The 14,777-nt window shown below is 48.6% G+C and overlaps 1 protein-coding gene across 4 annotated transcripts in view; it reads left to right on the top strand.

Moving 5' to 3' along the window:
• The window catches only part of AFAP1L2 (actin filament associated protein 1 like 2), a 64,569-nt gene extending 54,318 nt beyond the window's left edge, over positions 1-10,251 (top strand). For all 4 annotated transcript variants that reach the window (XM_058028913.1, XM_058028912.1, XM_058028911.1 and 1 more), the window contains 13 exons: positions 539-718; positions 1,264-1,353; positions 2,106-2,190; positions 2,798-2,902; positions 3,422-3,633; positions 5,278-5,423; positions 6,307-6,418; positions 7,015-7,251; positions 7,339-7,504; positions 7,776-7,943; positions 8,214-8,395; positions 9,017-9,145; positions 9,479-10,251. In XM_058028913.1, the coding sequence (XP_057884896.1) occupies positions 539-718; positions 1,264-1,353; positions 2,106-2,190; positions 2,798-2,902; positions 3,422-3,633; positions 5,278-5,423; positions 6,307-6,418; positions 7,015-7,251; positions 7,339-7,504; positions 7,776-7,943; positions 8,214-8,395; positions 9,017-9,145; positions 9,479-9,505 (1,839 nt within the window). In that variant the 3' untranslated portion in view covers positions 9,506-10,251. The remainder of the gene's footprint in view (positions 1-538; positions 719-1,263; positions 1,354-2,105; positions 2,191-2,797; positions 2,903-3,421; positions 3,634-5,277; positions 5,424-6,306; positions 6,419-7,014; positions 7,252-7,338; positions 7,505-7,775; positions 7,944-8,213; positions 8,396-9,016; positions 9,146-9,478) is intronic.
• Positions 10,252-14,777: the final 4,526 nt, after the last annotated feature.

Raw genomic sequence — 14,777 nt, 5'->3', positions numbered from 1 at the left:
CTAAAACAATTCTGGTTACTGCTCAGGGAGGCAGTGACACCTCAGACCATGTTAAATGAGCTGTCAAAAAACAAAATACCCCTAGAAGCTTCAAAAGCCATGTCCTGGAGATTTGGGGATCTTGTTCCTTTTTTAGAAGGAACGTGGGCATGGGATTGCTGAAGGGGGCACAAGGACATATTTGTGACCAAAATCACAATGCCCCAAAATGTCTAGGGATACTTTTCAGGCAAACTTTTTGAGGTGGTTGAGCAGAAGGGGTTCTTACTGCGGAGGCTAACCACATACTTGATCCTGTGTCAGTAGAAGGTATTTCAGACCATGTGTGCATGCAGTCAGGTGTGTGTGTACCTGCACATCAGGGATCTCCAGGGTGTAGTCTGTGCAGACCTATTAGAACTGTAGGACTTTGCTGTGTTCAGTGCAGTCAATGCATGTGGCTGCATGACTTCATGCATCACTTGTGGGGCTGAGTTCCTGCCAGGGAGCAGGAGGGCTCCTCCCCTGCCTCTCACCCACTCCTGCCTTCCTTCCCCAGTGCTACAAGAGCTCCAAGGACCACAACCCCCAGCTGGACGTGAATTTGCTGGGCTGCACAGTCATTCACAAGGAAAAGCAAGTGAGGAAGAAGGAGCACAAGCTGAAGATCATCCCCACAAACGCTGATGTCATCGTGCTGGGGCTGCAGAGCAAGGACCAGGCAGAGCAGTGGCTCAGGGTCAGTGACACCTCCAGGATTTGTCCCACTGGTGCTCCCATGCTTTGCTGGGAGAGCAGATCTTATCTCAGCCCTGTCCTTGCATGCTCTGGCTCCCTTGCTCGCTGCAAGCCTTTATACAAATATACCACTTCATTTTCATGTCCTGGGAACAGATTCTTCCTGCACTCCCTGCTGCCTTCAGTGTACTGGAGGCCACGTGGGGACCTCCCAGCCCAGCTGCTGTGGTGGGGGAAATGTCTGGGCTGAGGGCAGGGGTAGATGTAGCCCTTCCCATGGGACAGCAGCAGGAGGAGGAGCCTCGTGGAGCCCAGGAGGGGCTGTGAGACGCCAGGGCTGCCTTTGCTGGCAGCCTCTCCCAGTGACTTGGATCCAGTAATTGCTGCTGCATGCCTGATGCAGCTCCAGGACAGTCCCCAGGGTCACAGGGACAGCAAACCACAGCTCTCCCAGGCTGATGTGGTTTTGCCTGTCCTAGCTGGGGGGGATGAATTGATCCTGTTAATGCAGCTCTCTCACAGGCTTTGGCCTCCCCTTCTGCACAGGTAATCCAAGAGACCAGTGGTCTGCTCTGTGAAGGCGGCAGTGAAGGCAACCAGTACATCCCAGACTCGCAGCGTCTCAGCTACCCAAAGGTACCTCTTGTCTCCACAGACAGAACTGGCACTTGGGCTTTCAGCCCTGTTCCTTCAATAGATAGTAGTGTAGATGCCTTAATTTTAAGTAAGCAAAGACTGAGGGTAAGCAGACCCCTGTGCTGCTGAAAAGGGGCATTCTTGGAACTATCTTAATTTTCCTTTGCATCTTAATTTTGTTGCCATATCTTCCCTCCCAGACTAACTCAGCATTTGGCTTCTCACTGTCTAGGGCAGTAGCTGCTATCTCATCCAGTGGAATGGTTGTGTTCTCCAAGAGCTTTGGGAGGGACACAGACCCTTGGATGCTAGGGCTTGGGCCATCTCTAGTCCAGGTTTAGGTGACACTCCCCTGGGAGCACCTTGTTCCAAAACAGTGGGAGGACAAAGAGACTTTCCTAAGTCTCTGGTGGGCACCCAGAATGGACCTGTTTGGGCACCTGGCTGGTTCCTCTGCCCATGCCCCCTGTAGGGACTGTCACCGGCCAGGCTGCAGGGTGCCATGGGGTGGCAGCAGTGGTGCCACTGTGTCTCCTCAGAGGTGAGCCCAGCTGGGGTGGGGTGTGTTCAGGAACAATGGGAAGGGCACAGTGTGAGTGAGCTGGCTGGGGATGGCCAGGTGAAAGCATTTGCTACAGAGTGAGTGGGAACTCATAACATGGGAGAAGGAGAAGAAGGTCCTTGTAGCACATTCTGGCTGGAAGAATGGGTCACGTGCATCTGTGGAGCCTGTGCGTGGTGCTTGTTGACAGGTGGAGGTGTCTGAGAGATACTCTGCAGCCTCTGAGAGCGGGAGCAGCACCGACGGCCACATGGAGACAGCTGAGGCAAAAGATGGTAAAACCTTGCCCTGGGAATGACAGGGACAATGGGCCCTTACCCTTCTGTGGCTCCTGCCACTGCTGCCTCAAACACACCTGGTTAAAGCTGTGTGTGCGTTCATTGCCTGGGAATTTGATATTCTTGCCAGGATTGCCTGTTGGTTCCACAGCCACACACTGACTGAAGTGCTCGGTAGGAGAATGTTGACGAGGTTCTTTGGACATAAACTTTCCCCCTCCCACCTTGTGTCCTTGTTTTTAGAGAGGAAAAGACTTGAATACAGTAAATGTTAATGGGTAATGGCTCTTAATTCAATTCTTTGTGGTATAGGAAAGTGAGATGGTAAATGTCCAGCAAGAGCTGTGCAGGCACCTCCCACTGCTCCTGCAGTGACTGGCCTTTGGTCAGAGCCACCCCACATGTAAAGCAACACAGATTAGCATCTTCCACAAATCCCTAACTGATCTTACTGGTGCCATCCTCCTCCTGAACTCCCTGGGCTTTGGACTTTTCCAGCTTGTCCCTGAGTCACAGGTTTGCTCTCTGCAAGGGATGTGTGTGAGGTGGGACAGCAGGCTGGGAGCTGGGAAAGCCACACATGTGTCTTTTTCATTTCTGGTAGTTAAGAAGAAGGGCACAACTGGCCTGAAACTGAGCAACCTGATGAACCTCGGGAGGAAGAAGTCCAGCTCCCTGGATAGCCCAGAGAGATCCCTGGAGACTTCAAGTGAGTGGCAGCAGGAGTCCCTCTGCAGGGATTTGCCTCAGGGCAGGATGAGCACCAGGCATCATCCTCCCCAAAAGGGCCTGTGCCAGGTGGTCCTGCCAGTAAATCCATGCAGATTGTGGTGATGTGGCTCTCAGGGTGACCCAAGAGGAAGGGTGGGTAATACCAGACATGCACACACAGGGCATTTGTGCTGCCAGGGTGTGGGAGCCTGCAGGGATAGTTGTGAGGATCAGCTTTATTTACCACCTGGGACCAACTTTGTCCAACCAGCTGCAGCCACCTTGCTGCTCCAAAGCTATCCTGAATTTCAAGGGTCTCATTTTCAAGATTTCTACCCTTTTCACCCTGTTTTATGTGGCTAGGACAGCTTGTCTTTGTGCTTTTGCTCTTTATTGGTGCCTGTGACTTTGTGTTGTGTGGTGATCTCATAACTTACCCTTAGACATCCCCAGGGTGTTACACAAATTAATATGGATTAAATGGAAAATGTGTTTAATGAGCTCTGATTACTTGCAGGTTACCTGAATGTGCTGGTGAACAGCCAGTGGAAGTCACGGTGGTGTCAGATAAAAGATGGGCACCTCCATTTCTACCAGGACAGGAACAGAAGCAAGCTGGCTCAGCAGCCCCTGAGTTTGGCAGGCTGTGAGATCATCCCAGAGCCGAGCCCTGACCATCTCTACTCCTTCCGCATCCTGCACAACGGGGAGGAGAGGGTTGTTTTGGAGGTAGGGTGTCTATCTCTGAGGAAACTCTGCTCAAAATCACCAGCTTGGGTAGCTTAGGAGGTCTAAATGCCAGTGAGTTCCTCCAGAGGAACATCAGTCCAATGAAACAGAACCTGAAGAGCAGGACTTTGGCTGATCTGCCTGTGGTCGCCTAGAATGTGTCCCACCTCCCTGGTAATCCAGGCTGTGTGTGATGCTGGCACCTCCAGAAACACCATTCAGCCTTCATCTTTTGGGGGGACATGGGTCCTCTGGAGATTCCCATCTCTCCCCCCACTGCAGGATAACCTTGGATAATTAAGTTCTGTGTAGTGCATTGCAGATGGTTAATGTTAGATGAGAACAATGCCACTTTAGGGATTTAAAGCTGTGGTTAAGAGGAACAGAGAATTTCATATTTTGACAGCAGAGCCCCAAGGCCATGGGGCACACATCCCAAGTAAGCCTATCACAGATCTGCCCCTGAAAGTGCAAGTGAATTCATCTCCATCTGTTACTTTCCTTTGCCTGCATCCAGGACTGTTTATCTCTAATCTTGCTTCTCTCTGACGACAGCATGGTTATAGTAGGAGGTGGACAATGTGAGCAATTTCCTGTATTTTTCCAGTGGGTGGAATATTTATAGCTAAACAACTGACTTTGAGGGCATACCATGAAATTGGAAGATGTTTTTGTTTAGTTTCTGATTCAGGGTCTGTCTGTATCTAAAAAATTTTACCAATTACAGATGTGAAGAAGAGGTGCTGGGAAAATTTACATTTTGTGAATGGAAGAATCTGTATTTTGTTGGGATGTCAGACTCAATGTCAGACTCAATCTACGGACTGGCTGGCTGGCAGGCTTCCCAGGGACTGAAGCCTCTGCTAAATAAAACAGACTGAAAGCTTAAAATATACTTTCCAGTTTGGAAAGTGTATATATATATTCACTTGCCCTGAATTTTACTTTGTGGTTACTGCTCTGACTCCTCAAATCAGTGCAAAAAGTGACTACATCAGCCAACTCCTTGCTTTAAGTGCAGTCCCCTGCATTGGGAGGTGCATGTGGCTGTGTGCTAGAGCTGACTTCATGGCACAGAATTTAACTCTTCATGTGGCAAAGTGTTAGATTGCTCACTGCAGCTGGGAGTTGGGTCCTGGCCATGTTGAAGCAATGGACTCTGATGTTCTAAGCTCTTCCCTTCTCCTCTGCAAAGAACCGTGGAAAGGGTTTGGGACCAAGTAGGCTCGGGTCTCCTTGCCTCTGTTTTGGCAATCCCATTGCTGCACTCTGCTGGTGCAGAATAAAACTCGCAGGCTTTCCTCACCCAAAGCTGCTCCCTGCCAACATCTCCAGCCTCAGAGACTTCTCTTACTCTTGTAGAGAGCTGAGTTGATCACCACTGAAAGGAAAATGCAGACTGACTAGAAATTTTAGGAAGGAGCAGAGCAGAGAGCTGCATTTATGTAGCTGCCAAATTTTTGAATCAGTCCATACACAGAGCTGTACTTTTAAGGCAGCCTTCAAGAGCCTACTTTTAAGTTTTATTATAAATACCCAGGGGATTGCCAGCATGCTTCCCTACCCAACCTAAGCCAGCATCAGCCCTGTGAGTGCAGAGAAACCACTGCTGCAGCCTGTCCTGTCTATCTGATCACCCTGCAGGCAAAGTCCTCTGAGGAGATGGGCCACTGGCTGGGCCTCCTCTTGTCGGAGTCAGGCTCGAAAACAGACCCAGAGGAATTCACCTACGATTACGTGGATGCTGACAGGGTTTCCTGCATTGTGAGCGCTGCCAAGAATTCCTTCTTGTATGTCACTGGTAATGGGTTGGGGCTGGGAGAGGGAAAGCAAGCCAGAGCAGGGGCTCTCCACTTGTGGGAGGTTGGCTGCCATGGAAATAGGTGGTGAATTCACAGCTGCAGCTCAGCCACTTTCTTTTGGGACAGGAGAGCACTTCCTGAGCTGCAGCTTGCCATGGGGCATGTGCCTGAGTGGCTGTTGCAAAAGCAGGCTGGGCTCTCAGCCACCCATCCATCCCTGGGGCAGGGTGACTGTGCTGTGTGGTGGTGCTCACAGGGGTCTTAGGATGAGGGAAGAGACAAGGATCTGACTCCATGTTTCAGAAGGCTAGATTTATTATTTTATGATATATATTATATTAAATTGATACTAAAAGAATAGAAGAAAGGATTTCATCAGAAGGGTAGCTAAGAATAGAAGAAGAATGATAACAAAGGCTTGTGACTGAGACAGTCTGGACAGCTGGACTGTGATTGGCCATTAACTAGAAACAACCACATGAGACCAATCACAGATGCACCCGTTGCATTCCATAGCAGCAGATAATCATTGTTTACATTTTGTTCCCAAGGCCTCTCAGCTTCTCAGGAGAAAAAATCCTAAGGAAAGGATTTTTCATAAAATGTGTCTGTGGCAGTGCTGCTGTGGCTGAGGGCTGGGTGAGAAAGGGGAGAGCCCAGGGCAAGTACAGCCCCACTCTGTTGGGTGCTGCTTAGGGGGCAGCAGCAGCAGTGACCCCACTGCTCTGTATGGCTCTGCCTTCTCCTCTCCTGCACCTGGCTGCCTGGCCTTGCCCAGATCTCAGCAGTGGTGTTCTCAGGTGTCTCAAAATGCAGCACTGCAGAGCCATGCAGCAAATCCAGTCCCCCTGATGGGATGTCCTGTTCACAGGCTCATGCAGAGGAAATACTCTGAGCCCAATGCCTACATTGACAACCTGCCCAAGGGCAGGGTGCAGCAGGACGAGCTCTACGACGACGTGGATCTGCCAGACCTGCCTGTGGTAAGAGAGCTGCCCTGCTGCAGGGAGCTCTGGGGGCACCACAGCAAACAGCTGCCCATGGGGAGTCTCCAGCAGAGCAAGGGAGGGATTCCCAGCCCCTGGGGAGATCCTGACCTTTGCAATGGAGCAGAATCAAGTATGGAGAGGAGTTGCTAAGGAATGGGAGAGGGGTTTCCAGAAAGGGGCTGTAGGGATCCTCAGGCAGCTGGGATAAAATTCCACAGTTTTCATCAGCAAACAGCATGGATTATATGGTGATAGTGGGATTTTTGAAGCCTAGCCTTTCAAAAATTCTTTTTTGTGCCTGTAAGAGCAAGTCCTGTGTGAAAGGACAAGAACAATGGGTCATGCTGGGAAATGGGACTGTCACCTCAGGAAAGGCAAAGAATGGGGCACGGGTTGCTGGATGTACAACAGTATGATATCCTTGCATGGGGCTGTTGCTGCTATCAGAGAGACCTATTGAAGGAAAACAGGAGGGGCCTTTCCTTCAGTACTTCAAAAAGGCCTCTGTGGAATAACTCAGAGACTGGCATTTTAGTTCCTCTAAGATTTTTTTTTGTACTTCTAGTTTCAGCAGATGGTCTCTTTTGCAGGAGGAAGTACCCAAGAGTGAGAGCAAACTGGAGGGGGATCAAGACAGGGTGTATCTGGATCTCACCCCAGTGAAGTCCTTACTGCACTGTGCTGGCAAGATGTCATGCCAGTCTTCCCCCCTCGGGTCACCATCCCTAGAAAGGGCTGCCAAGGCTGCCCCAGAGAGCACAGCTGAGACAGCCCCCATGGCCAAGGAAGCTGAGCCCTGTGCTAAGGCAGCGGAGACCGCGGAGCAGGTACTGTCCAAACCATGATACCAGGCCAGGCTTAATCACTGAGCCACTTCCCTACACCTCATCATCCCACTTCCCTCTCCTTCCCAGAAACACCCAGAGAAGCCAGACCCCGAGGAGGCTGTGCCACGGGTGCCTGCTGCCAAAATGCAGAGCCAGCAGCAGAGCAATGTGGCCCCTGAGGTGCCAGCGGGGCCAGTTCCAGCAGGCAGTCCCCAGCTGGTACCTGCACACCGGCCCAAGATGCCACTGCCAGGTGGGTGTGCTGCTCAGGTGGCCCAAGGTGCCACTGCCAGGTGGGTGTGCTGCTCAGGTGGCCCAAGGTGCCACTGCCAGGTGGCCCAAGGGTGTTTAAAGACAGGTGGTGCCCTGAGATTGAACTTGCCTCTGCTCTCCAGCAGTCTGTGTGCTGTGGTTGGTGACTTTTCAGACCTTCCATTGTTTTCTTTTCAAGCATCTGGAAAGGTTTTCTCCCTCCTGCTTTTTTGCCCCTGACTGAGCGTGTTGTTGGTGGGCTGTGTTTCCAGCAGGAGCAGTGGAGACCAAGCTGGGCAAGAACAGGACAGAGGCAGAGGTGAGACGGTTCACGGAGGAGAAGGAGAGGCTGGAGAAGGAGAAGGATGAGATCCGAGCTCAGCTCACCCAGCTGCGCAAGGAGAGGCGGGAGCTGAAGGAAATGCTTGGTGGCAGCACAGGTAGGGCAGGGCAAGGTGGGATGTGTGGAATTGAGCCAAGCTGGGGCTCTGGAGAAAGAGGGAGCAATGAACCTGGCCCTTCTGGGACCAGAAGAGATGGGGGGAACCTGGTGCTTTGAGCCAAACCACATAACCCAGATTGCACTAGAGCAGGAGCCACATCCCTCTTGGGATAAAACCCAAGGAAAATGTACAGGATGTGCCCTGATCCCTGCTCCCCTCAGGAGCTCCCCAGGTTCCCAGCAGGCACCAAGATTCCTCTTCCTACAGACAAGAGTTTGGAGCAGAGGCTGAAGGAGATAGATGAAGAATGCAAAAGAAAGGAAAGCCAGAGGGTGGACCTGGAGCTGAGCCTGGTGGAGGTGAAGGAGAACCTGAAGAAGGCAGAGTCTGGCCCGGTGACACTGGGCACAGCAGTGGACACCACACACCTGGAGAACACAGCCCCACGGGTATGTGGGGCACCCCTGGGATGGACAGCAGCTTTCTGGCAGCTAGGCAGCCACACAGTCTCAGCCTGCTTAAAAATGTAATAATTAATAATAGCATCATTATTATGTGTAATATGCAATCTTGTATGAATGTATAGTTAATATGTCTGTATTAACTATTATATATAATATACATTATGTAATAATAATTTAATGAGGTAACAGCAGTAATGGGGAAGTTAAAGGTGGATGGAGCTCAGGAGAGTGATTGTATTTTCCTGTGGGACCTTGAGCAGCACCCTCCAGAGGCATGCAAGTCTGGGATCAGCTCCTTCTGCATTTGGCTGAGCTAAGGGATGGTTTTTGCAGGAGATTCAGGCATCTAATTTCCTTCTTGGGAACTTGTTTTGCATGAATTGGAGATCTCCAGCACCTGCACCCTGCTCTGTATCTCTAGTTCTAGAGTCCTCAAAACCCAAACACATCACAAACTCCCCTGATGTTTTTTTGAAATTGGCCTGTCACTGAAAAAATGCACCTCCGTGCAAATGGGATGACACTGTGACTAGGAGATGGTGGGAAAAGGCAGCAATCTCTCCCAGTAGTCTGTATTCATAACCATTTCTCTGATTTTTATTGTAGGTTCAGGCCAAAAGTGCCAGTCCAGCAAACAGCGCAGAGAACTCACCAGTCAACTCAGCCACGGCTTTAAAAAACCGGCCCTTATCTGTTATGGTCACGGGGAAGGGAACAGTCCTACAGAAAGCTAAGGTGAGTTACAGCTGGAAAACCTCTGTCTTTCCTTTCTGTCAGTGGAGCAAACTGGCTGTGGTGAGATGGGGTTGTGTGGGAGTCCCACGTCTGGGAAACACGCCTGACCAACACAATTCAGACACGTCAGCCTGATTTTCCTCCAGTCTTTTCACCTGTGTTTGCCTTGCCTACAATTTAAATGAATAAATACACGCATTGTTTGTAACTTAAATATAACCCTGACCCACCTTGCAGCCAAAACCACTTGGGGACCAGACAGTCATGTTGATCCCATGCACATTATGGTTGCCTGCTTTGCATTTTGACTAATTTGCCTTTCTTCCTTGGCAGGAATGGGAGAAAAAGGGAGCCAGTTAGAAGCACGTTGTTCAGAGATGGACTAAAGACTCGAATTGCCCACGCTTGGCCCAGGGGATTCAACCATCTGTCAGTGGAGGTTGGGTGTTCAGCACCACCACACACCAAGTGCCTCCTCCACGTGGCGCCCACAGCTCCGACGCAGCGCTGGAGTCACAGCTGCTGACCCGAGTTACCCCACATGAACCTGCTCTTTCCAGACAAATCCCAACCATGTAGCTAAAACAATAACAGCCAGTGGCAATCCTTCCATCAAAGTCCTAACCCAGCTGATGTAAACAAGAACGTTACTGTACATAGGGGGTGTTTTGTGTATTTCTACTCTGAAGGTTTATAATTGAGTTATTAAGGTTTCTGTATTAGTGACTGTAGTGGATTCAGAAGGAACCTCTGCTCTTCCTCAGCCTGGTGAGTTTGTACCTGTCCTGATAAGGTTGTCAATCTGTCTTGCTGCCAGTCATCACTCAGCTACATTTCATCCAGCCTTCAATCTATCTAAGGGCTATCCCACATGTGAGCAATTCTTCAAATATGAATGAGAAGCACACAGCAGCCTGTCCAGGGCATTTTTTAATCAGTGTCCTGATGCATTCCAGCATCTCCTACCAGCTGCAGGTTTGCTAGAATATTGAGCTGCTCACCTTCTCGTGCTGTAAGCTGTGTTACAGACTGGCAGCGAAAAGAGCTCTGAGCAAAGATGATCTGCCAGGCAGATTCAGTTAGCTTTCTTAAGGATCTTAATTCACCTGAGGAGTTTGGTCTTTAAAGAGAAAAAAAAGTAAAAAAAAAAAAAAGAAAAGAAAAAAAAAGAAAGAAAGAAAAAAAAAAGTAATATATGAGGGCTTGCTCAGCTGTTTCATGGGAAAGCTAGATCCTTCAGGGGTCCCCTTTCCCAGGAGAGGGGAGGTAAAGCTGCTGCTGCCCCAGCTGTAGTGGTGTCTGATCCTTAAGAGAGCTGCAGCTGAAGCCATCCCTCTGTCCCTGTGTCCCTCCCTACTGCAGTAAGGCTGCACTGCCAGGGCTCTGCTGGACCTCTTGGTGCTGTCACCCTCATTTCCTGATCATTAATACAGCCTTTGGGCCCTGGCAGTATGGCCTACAAAGCCCATCCCTCTCTACCGTAGCCAAGCTCTCTAATGAAAGTGGTTGGAGATTTGGAACTGCTAAACTTAGAGATATTGAAATTAGAAGGGTGGCAGTGGGTTGGCAGAAATCTATGCACTCCTCCCCTCCCTGTAACCTGCTGGCATGTGTGATGGCCTGGAGACTCCTCATCCTGTCTCCTCTGATGACCCTTCAGAGCCCAGGCTCAGGAACTGGGTTGATGGATGGGACTGGAGTTGTTTTAACCCTACAAAGTTAAAGCAGCACCAACTCCCAGAGTGGATCATCCATGGGGTCCTGTGGCTACACCAAAGCCAAGGTAAAGGCAGACAGGAAAAATGCTGTACCTTCCTCGCCCTGGAAAACATTTGACAGGCCTGAGAGCACTTCTAAAAGGCTGTTCTGTCTTCACACAAAGGCCAAACAGCCAGTGGGAGCACAAGGCTCTGATACCCAGGGCTGGTGCTGTCACTGGGGTGAGTGAGAATGTCCTGACAGGTTCTGGGCTTGCTTGCCCCCACCACAGAGCCAGGGTGCAAAAAAACCCTTGGTCAGGGTATCCTGGAAGAAGGAAAGGTGACTGTGCTCCCATTTTTTTACTCTTTAGTTCCCACTGTGGTGCAGATGGAGGAGTTGCTAATGCCAGGCCTCTGGAGCCTCAGCTGGCAGGTTGGGCCCTGTGCACATAGGAAAAAATCATGCAAATAAACTGCTGATTCTGGTTCAGGATCCTGGGGATTTCCTTCTCCAGAGCACCAGAAAGCCACAGACTCCATGAAGCTTTTGTTTTGGCCCATGAAGGGCTGGCAAGAGCCCCTCTCTGTACCCTGAATATCCGTGTAGCACTGTGCCCTCAGCATACTCCCTGTGCCATCCTCCCTCAGTGTACACCTGTGCCATCCTCCACGAGTTGTCCAGACATTTCACTGAGACAGCCATGGGCAGAAGCAGCTCTGCTTCCCCCTCACAGCCCAGTCAGCCTCAGTGCTCCTGCTGGGATGTCTCCATGAGGGAATGGTAAACATGGGCAAGTCCTGAAGGACACTCATTTTCCTCAAACAAGAAATGTTAAACAATGTCTCTGTGTCCCCATTGTTTTCCTAACTCAAGGCATTTCCTTTGTTGTAACTGTGACCTATAAAGTGGCTCTTTAGAGGGTTTTATAATAAAATGTTGAGTATATTATGGTACCAGTGGTTTTCTAAGTTATGGGACTTGTCCCTGCTCTATTTTCCAATAGGTTTCAAGTACATCAAATCCCAAATACCATTAGTTACTACAAATCCTTAGCTATGCAGTGAACTGTACACTACAACTGCAGTGAACTATAGCTTAAATAGTAGTGATTGCACCATCAAGAAAAACAATTTTCAGAGATCTAACCCACTGAAAAACAGCAGTAACCCTGACAATTTACATGAAGACACATAACAGATTCCTACCCAGACAAACTACATGAAGACACATAACAGATTCCTGCCTGTATCTGTGTAGCAGTCCTCTTGCCCAGAACCAGCAGGGAAAATCTTCCATTACCTTCCTCTGGCCACTAGATAGCAACTGTGTGCAGCTTACTGCCTGCTGCAGTCTGAGGGAAAGCCGGGATGGGCTTCAGCTGGGAAGGAAAGAAAAGTTATTAAAGAAAACAGTTGAGACCTTTACAGAATGGACACCACAACAGGCACATCTGTGAAATATCTCTTGGTGGCTCCACTCCCACAGACAGCTTGGGGAGGCACTGTAGGTACAGCACAAGTTCCTGGGCCAGGTCACACTCCCTGGCCTCTCTGAGCTGACCCCTTGATACAAACCTGCCAGTGAGCTCCTTGGTGTCCTGTCAGCCTCCGAGCCCAGGAATCCCCAAATAATTCCATTTGGGGGCTGGTTTTGTGCCCTGAATGGACAGCAGCAGGAGCTGCTTTTGTCCTTGCCCAGCATCGCTGCCCCATTGCCTTTGGCTGCTTTAGAACGCCCTGTATCAGCTCCAGCTGGTAAAATTACTGCTTTGTTAATCATCCCAGAAGTGCCACCAGCAGAATTCCATATTCTTCTGGAGGGAAATTTCCTGCTACAAACCATTTTCCTTAGCAAGTTTCTCATTTAAATACCTCCACATTTCTTGCTTTGGATACACAGAACCCCACAAAAGCTCCTGGGTGTTCTTGACTAGCACACCAAGGCTGCTAGTGGGCATGTTGATTTCCCAGTAAGAGAGAAGTAAAGTGACAGATTTTGAAGGAAAGAAAAAAAAAAAAATTCCTCATTTCAGTGGAGGAGTTGGCCTGAATGTTTATGTAAGATGCCTCAGGTGTGAATCAAATTAATTGACTCCTGCTGCAGAGTGAGATTGCAGGGGGTTTGAAGGTGAAGAAGCCAGCTGGCTTTACAGGGAGCATCAGCAGAGCTCTTGCAGGCTGGCTTTGGCTTTTGGCCTTTTGCATTTTGGTATGCAGGGAGAAAGGCACAGTGGGATCAACCCCCAGCTTCCTTGCTGCAGCATTTACAGGACAGCTGCCATCCTACCTTTACTCACCACAAACAGGCATGGTATGGCTCGATGAGGGAATGTAAGACTAAAGAGGGTGAAAATGATGGCACTTACCTAAATCCCATTTTTAAAGGAGAAACAGGCTCTCTTCTGGAGCCAGCATGGCCCAGGAACAGCCCAAGCTCACCCACCAGTCCTCCAGAGAGTAATTCAGAGCTCCATTAGCAAGAGCAGCCCAGACACTCATGACAAGCTGGCACAGACAGCATCCTCTGAGCTCCTGTGAGGCCAGACAGGATTAGTGCTGGCTTTGCAGGGACCCCACCTCCCCAGTGCCTGTGCCAGCCTCAAATATTGACCCAGCCTTAAGAGAATGAGCTCCCCTCAGGTACAGGCTCATTAAATATTTCTGATTGAATCAGGGCAAGTCTGAGAGTGAATTTAATAAGGGATCATGTGAGAGACCCAAGCCACTTACCTACTTAGACTTCTTGAAACAAAATTTACCAAAAAAAGGGCCTAGAGGCTAGCCAGGAAGATCAAGTCACATTTTTGAGAAGAAAGCAGCTCCAAAAACTGCTCAGCAGTGTCCTGCTTGCCTGTGGAATCAGCAGATCTCTCCAATTTCATTTCATTTGACCCTATCTCCTTTCCAGAGTGTTTGTAAGCCTTTCTTTTCAGATTCCCAAGATTCCTTTTTTCTTCCTGATTGGAAATTCCATGTTTGGGGATCCCTGGGGCTCTAAGACCTCATCCAGGTGTAGTTGGAGCCCAAGAACTGGGTTTAGAAACCAGCTTTCCCGAGCCAAGGAAATGACTGGAAACTCATGAAACCCTAGGTTTCATGAGTTTTCAATCTCTCACATCATCTCTAGTTGACAAAGAGATGCACTGAGTTAGATCAATCCTTTCCAGCATTAGATTCTGCAATCTGTGCTTCCTGAATCACACAGAGGTCTTTGTGTACTTATGGTGCTTAAAGCCAGCAGGATGGTAAAAATTGCAGGGTTTCCGTAGGTCAGGACACAGGCAAGCCTGCCTTGTTCCTTGTGCAGCCCACAGGTATACTTAACAAAGTATAATTATATATATATATATATATATATATATATATAAAATTAAATCCTAGTATATAATAGTATATATTAATAGGTATTAATTATATTATATTTTAATGATCTATTAATTTATTAATGTATTCTATTTTTTATATTAATTTTATATATAATTATATATATTATATATATTATTTTGGTTATTATATATTATTAAGATATTGTTTTATTTTCATATATATATTAATAATTATATAGTTGTATATATATTTATATACTATATATAGTATATATATATAGTTCTTTATTTCAATTATTTTATTGTGATATATATATATATATAACACAATAATATAATTAAAATAAATAACTTCCAAACAAATTACACCACACCACATTAACCACAAGCCAATGTGCCCAGCAGCAGCACTCTACACAGTGTCCTGCAAACAGCTCAAGGAACTGCACTTACAGAAGGCCAGGAGGGCACGTCCCAGCTGCAGAGCTGTGTCCCAGGCAATGTGAGCTCACTGCTGTTTGAGGGCAGGCTGATCTGCAGATGAGAAAGGGCTGTGAGGCGTGAGTTAATGATGCTGTTAGGAAAACCATGGCAGAGAAACCCCCA

The sequence above is a fragment of the Melospiza georgiana genome, chromosome 8, assembly GCF_028018845.1.
Source record: "Melospiza georgiana isolate bMelGeo1 chromosome 8, bMelGeo1.pri, whole genome shotgun sequence".
In the NCBI taxonomy this organism is placed as follows: domain Eukaryota; kingdom Metazoa; phylum Chordata; class Aves; order Passeriformes; family Passerellidae; genus Melospiza; species Melospiza georgiana.
The sequence above is the reverse complement of the archived record's forward strand: the minus strand, read 5'-3'. Positions and strand labels throughout refer to the sequence as shown.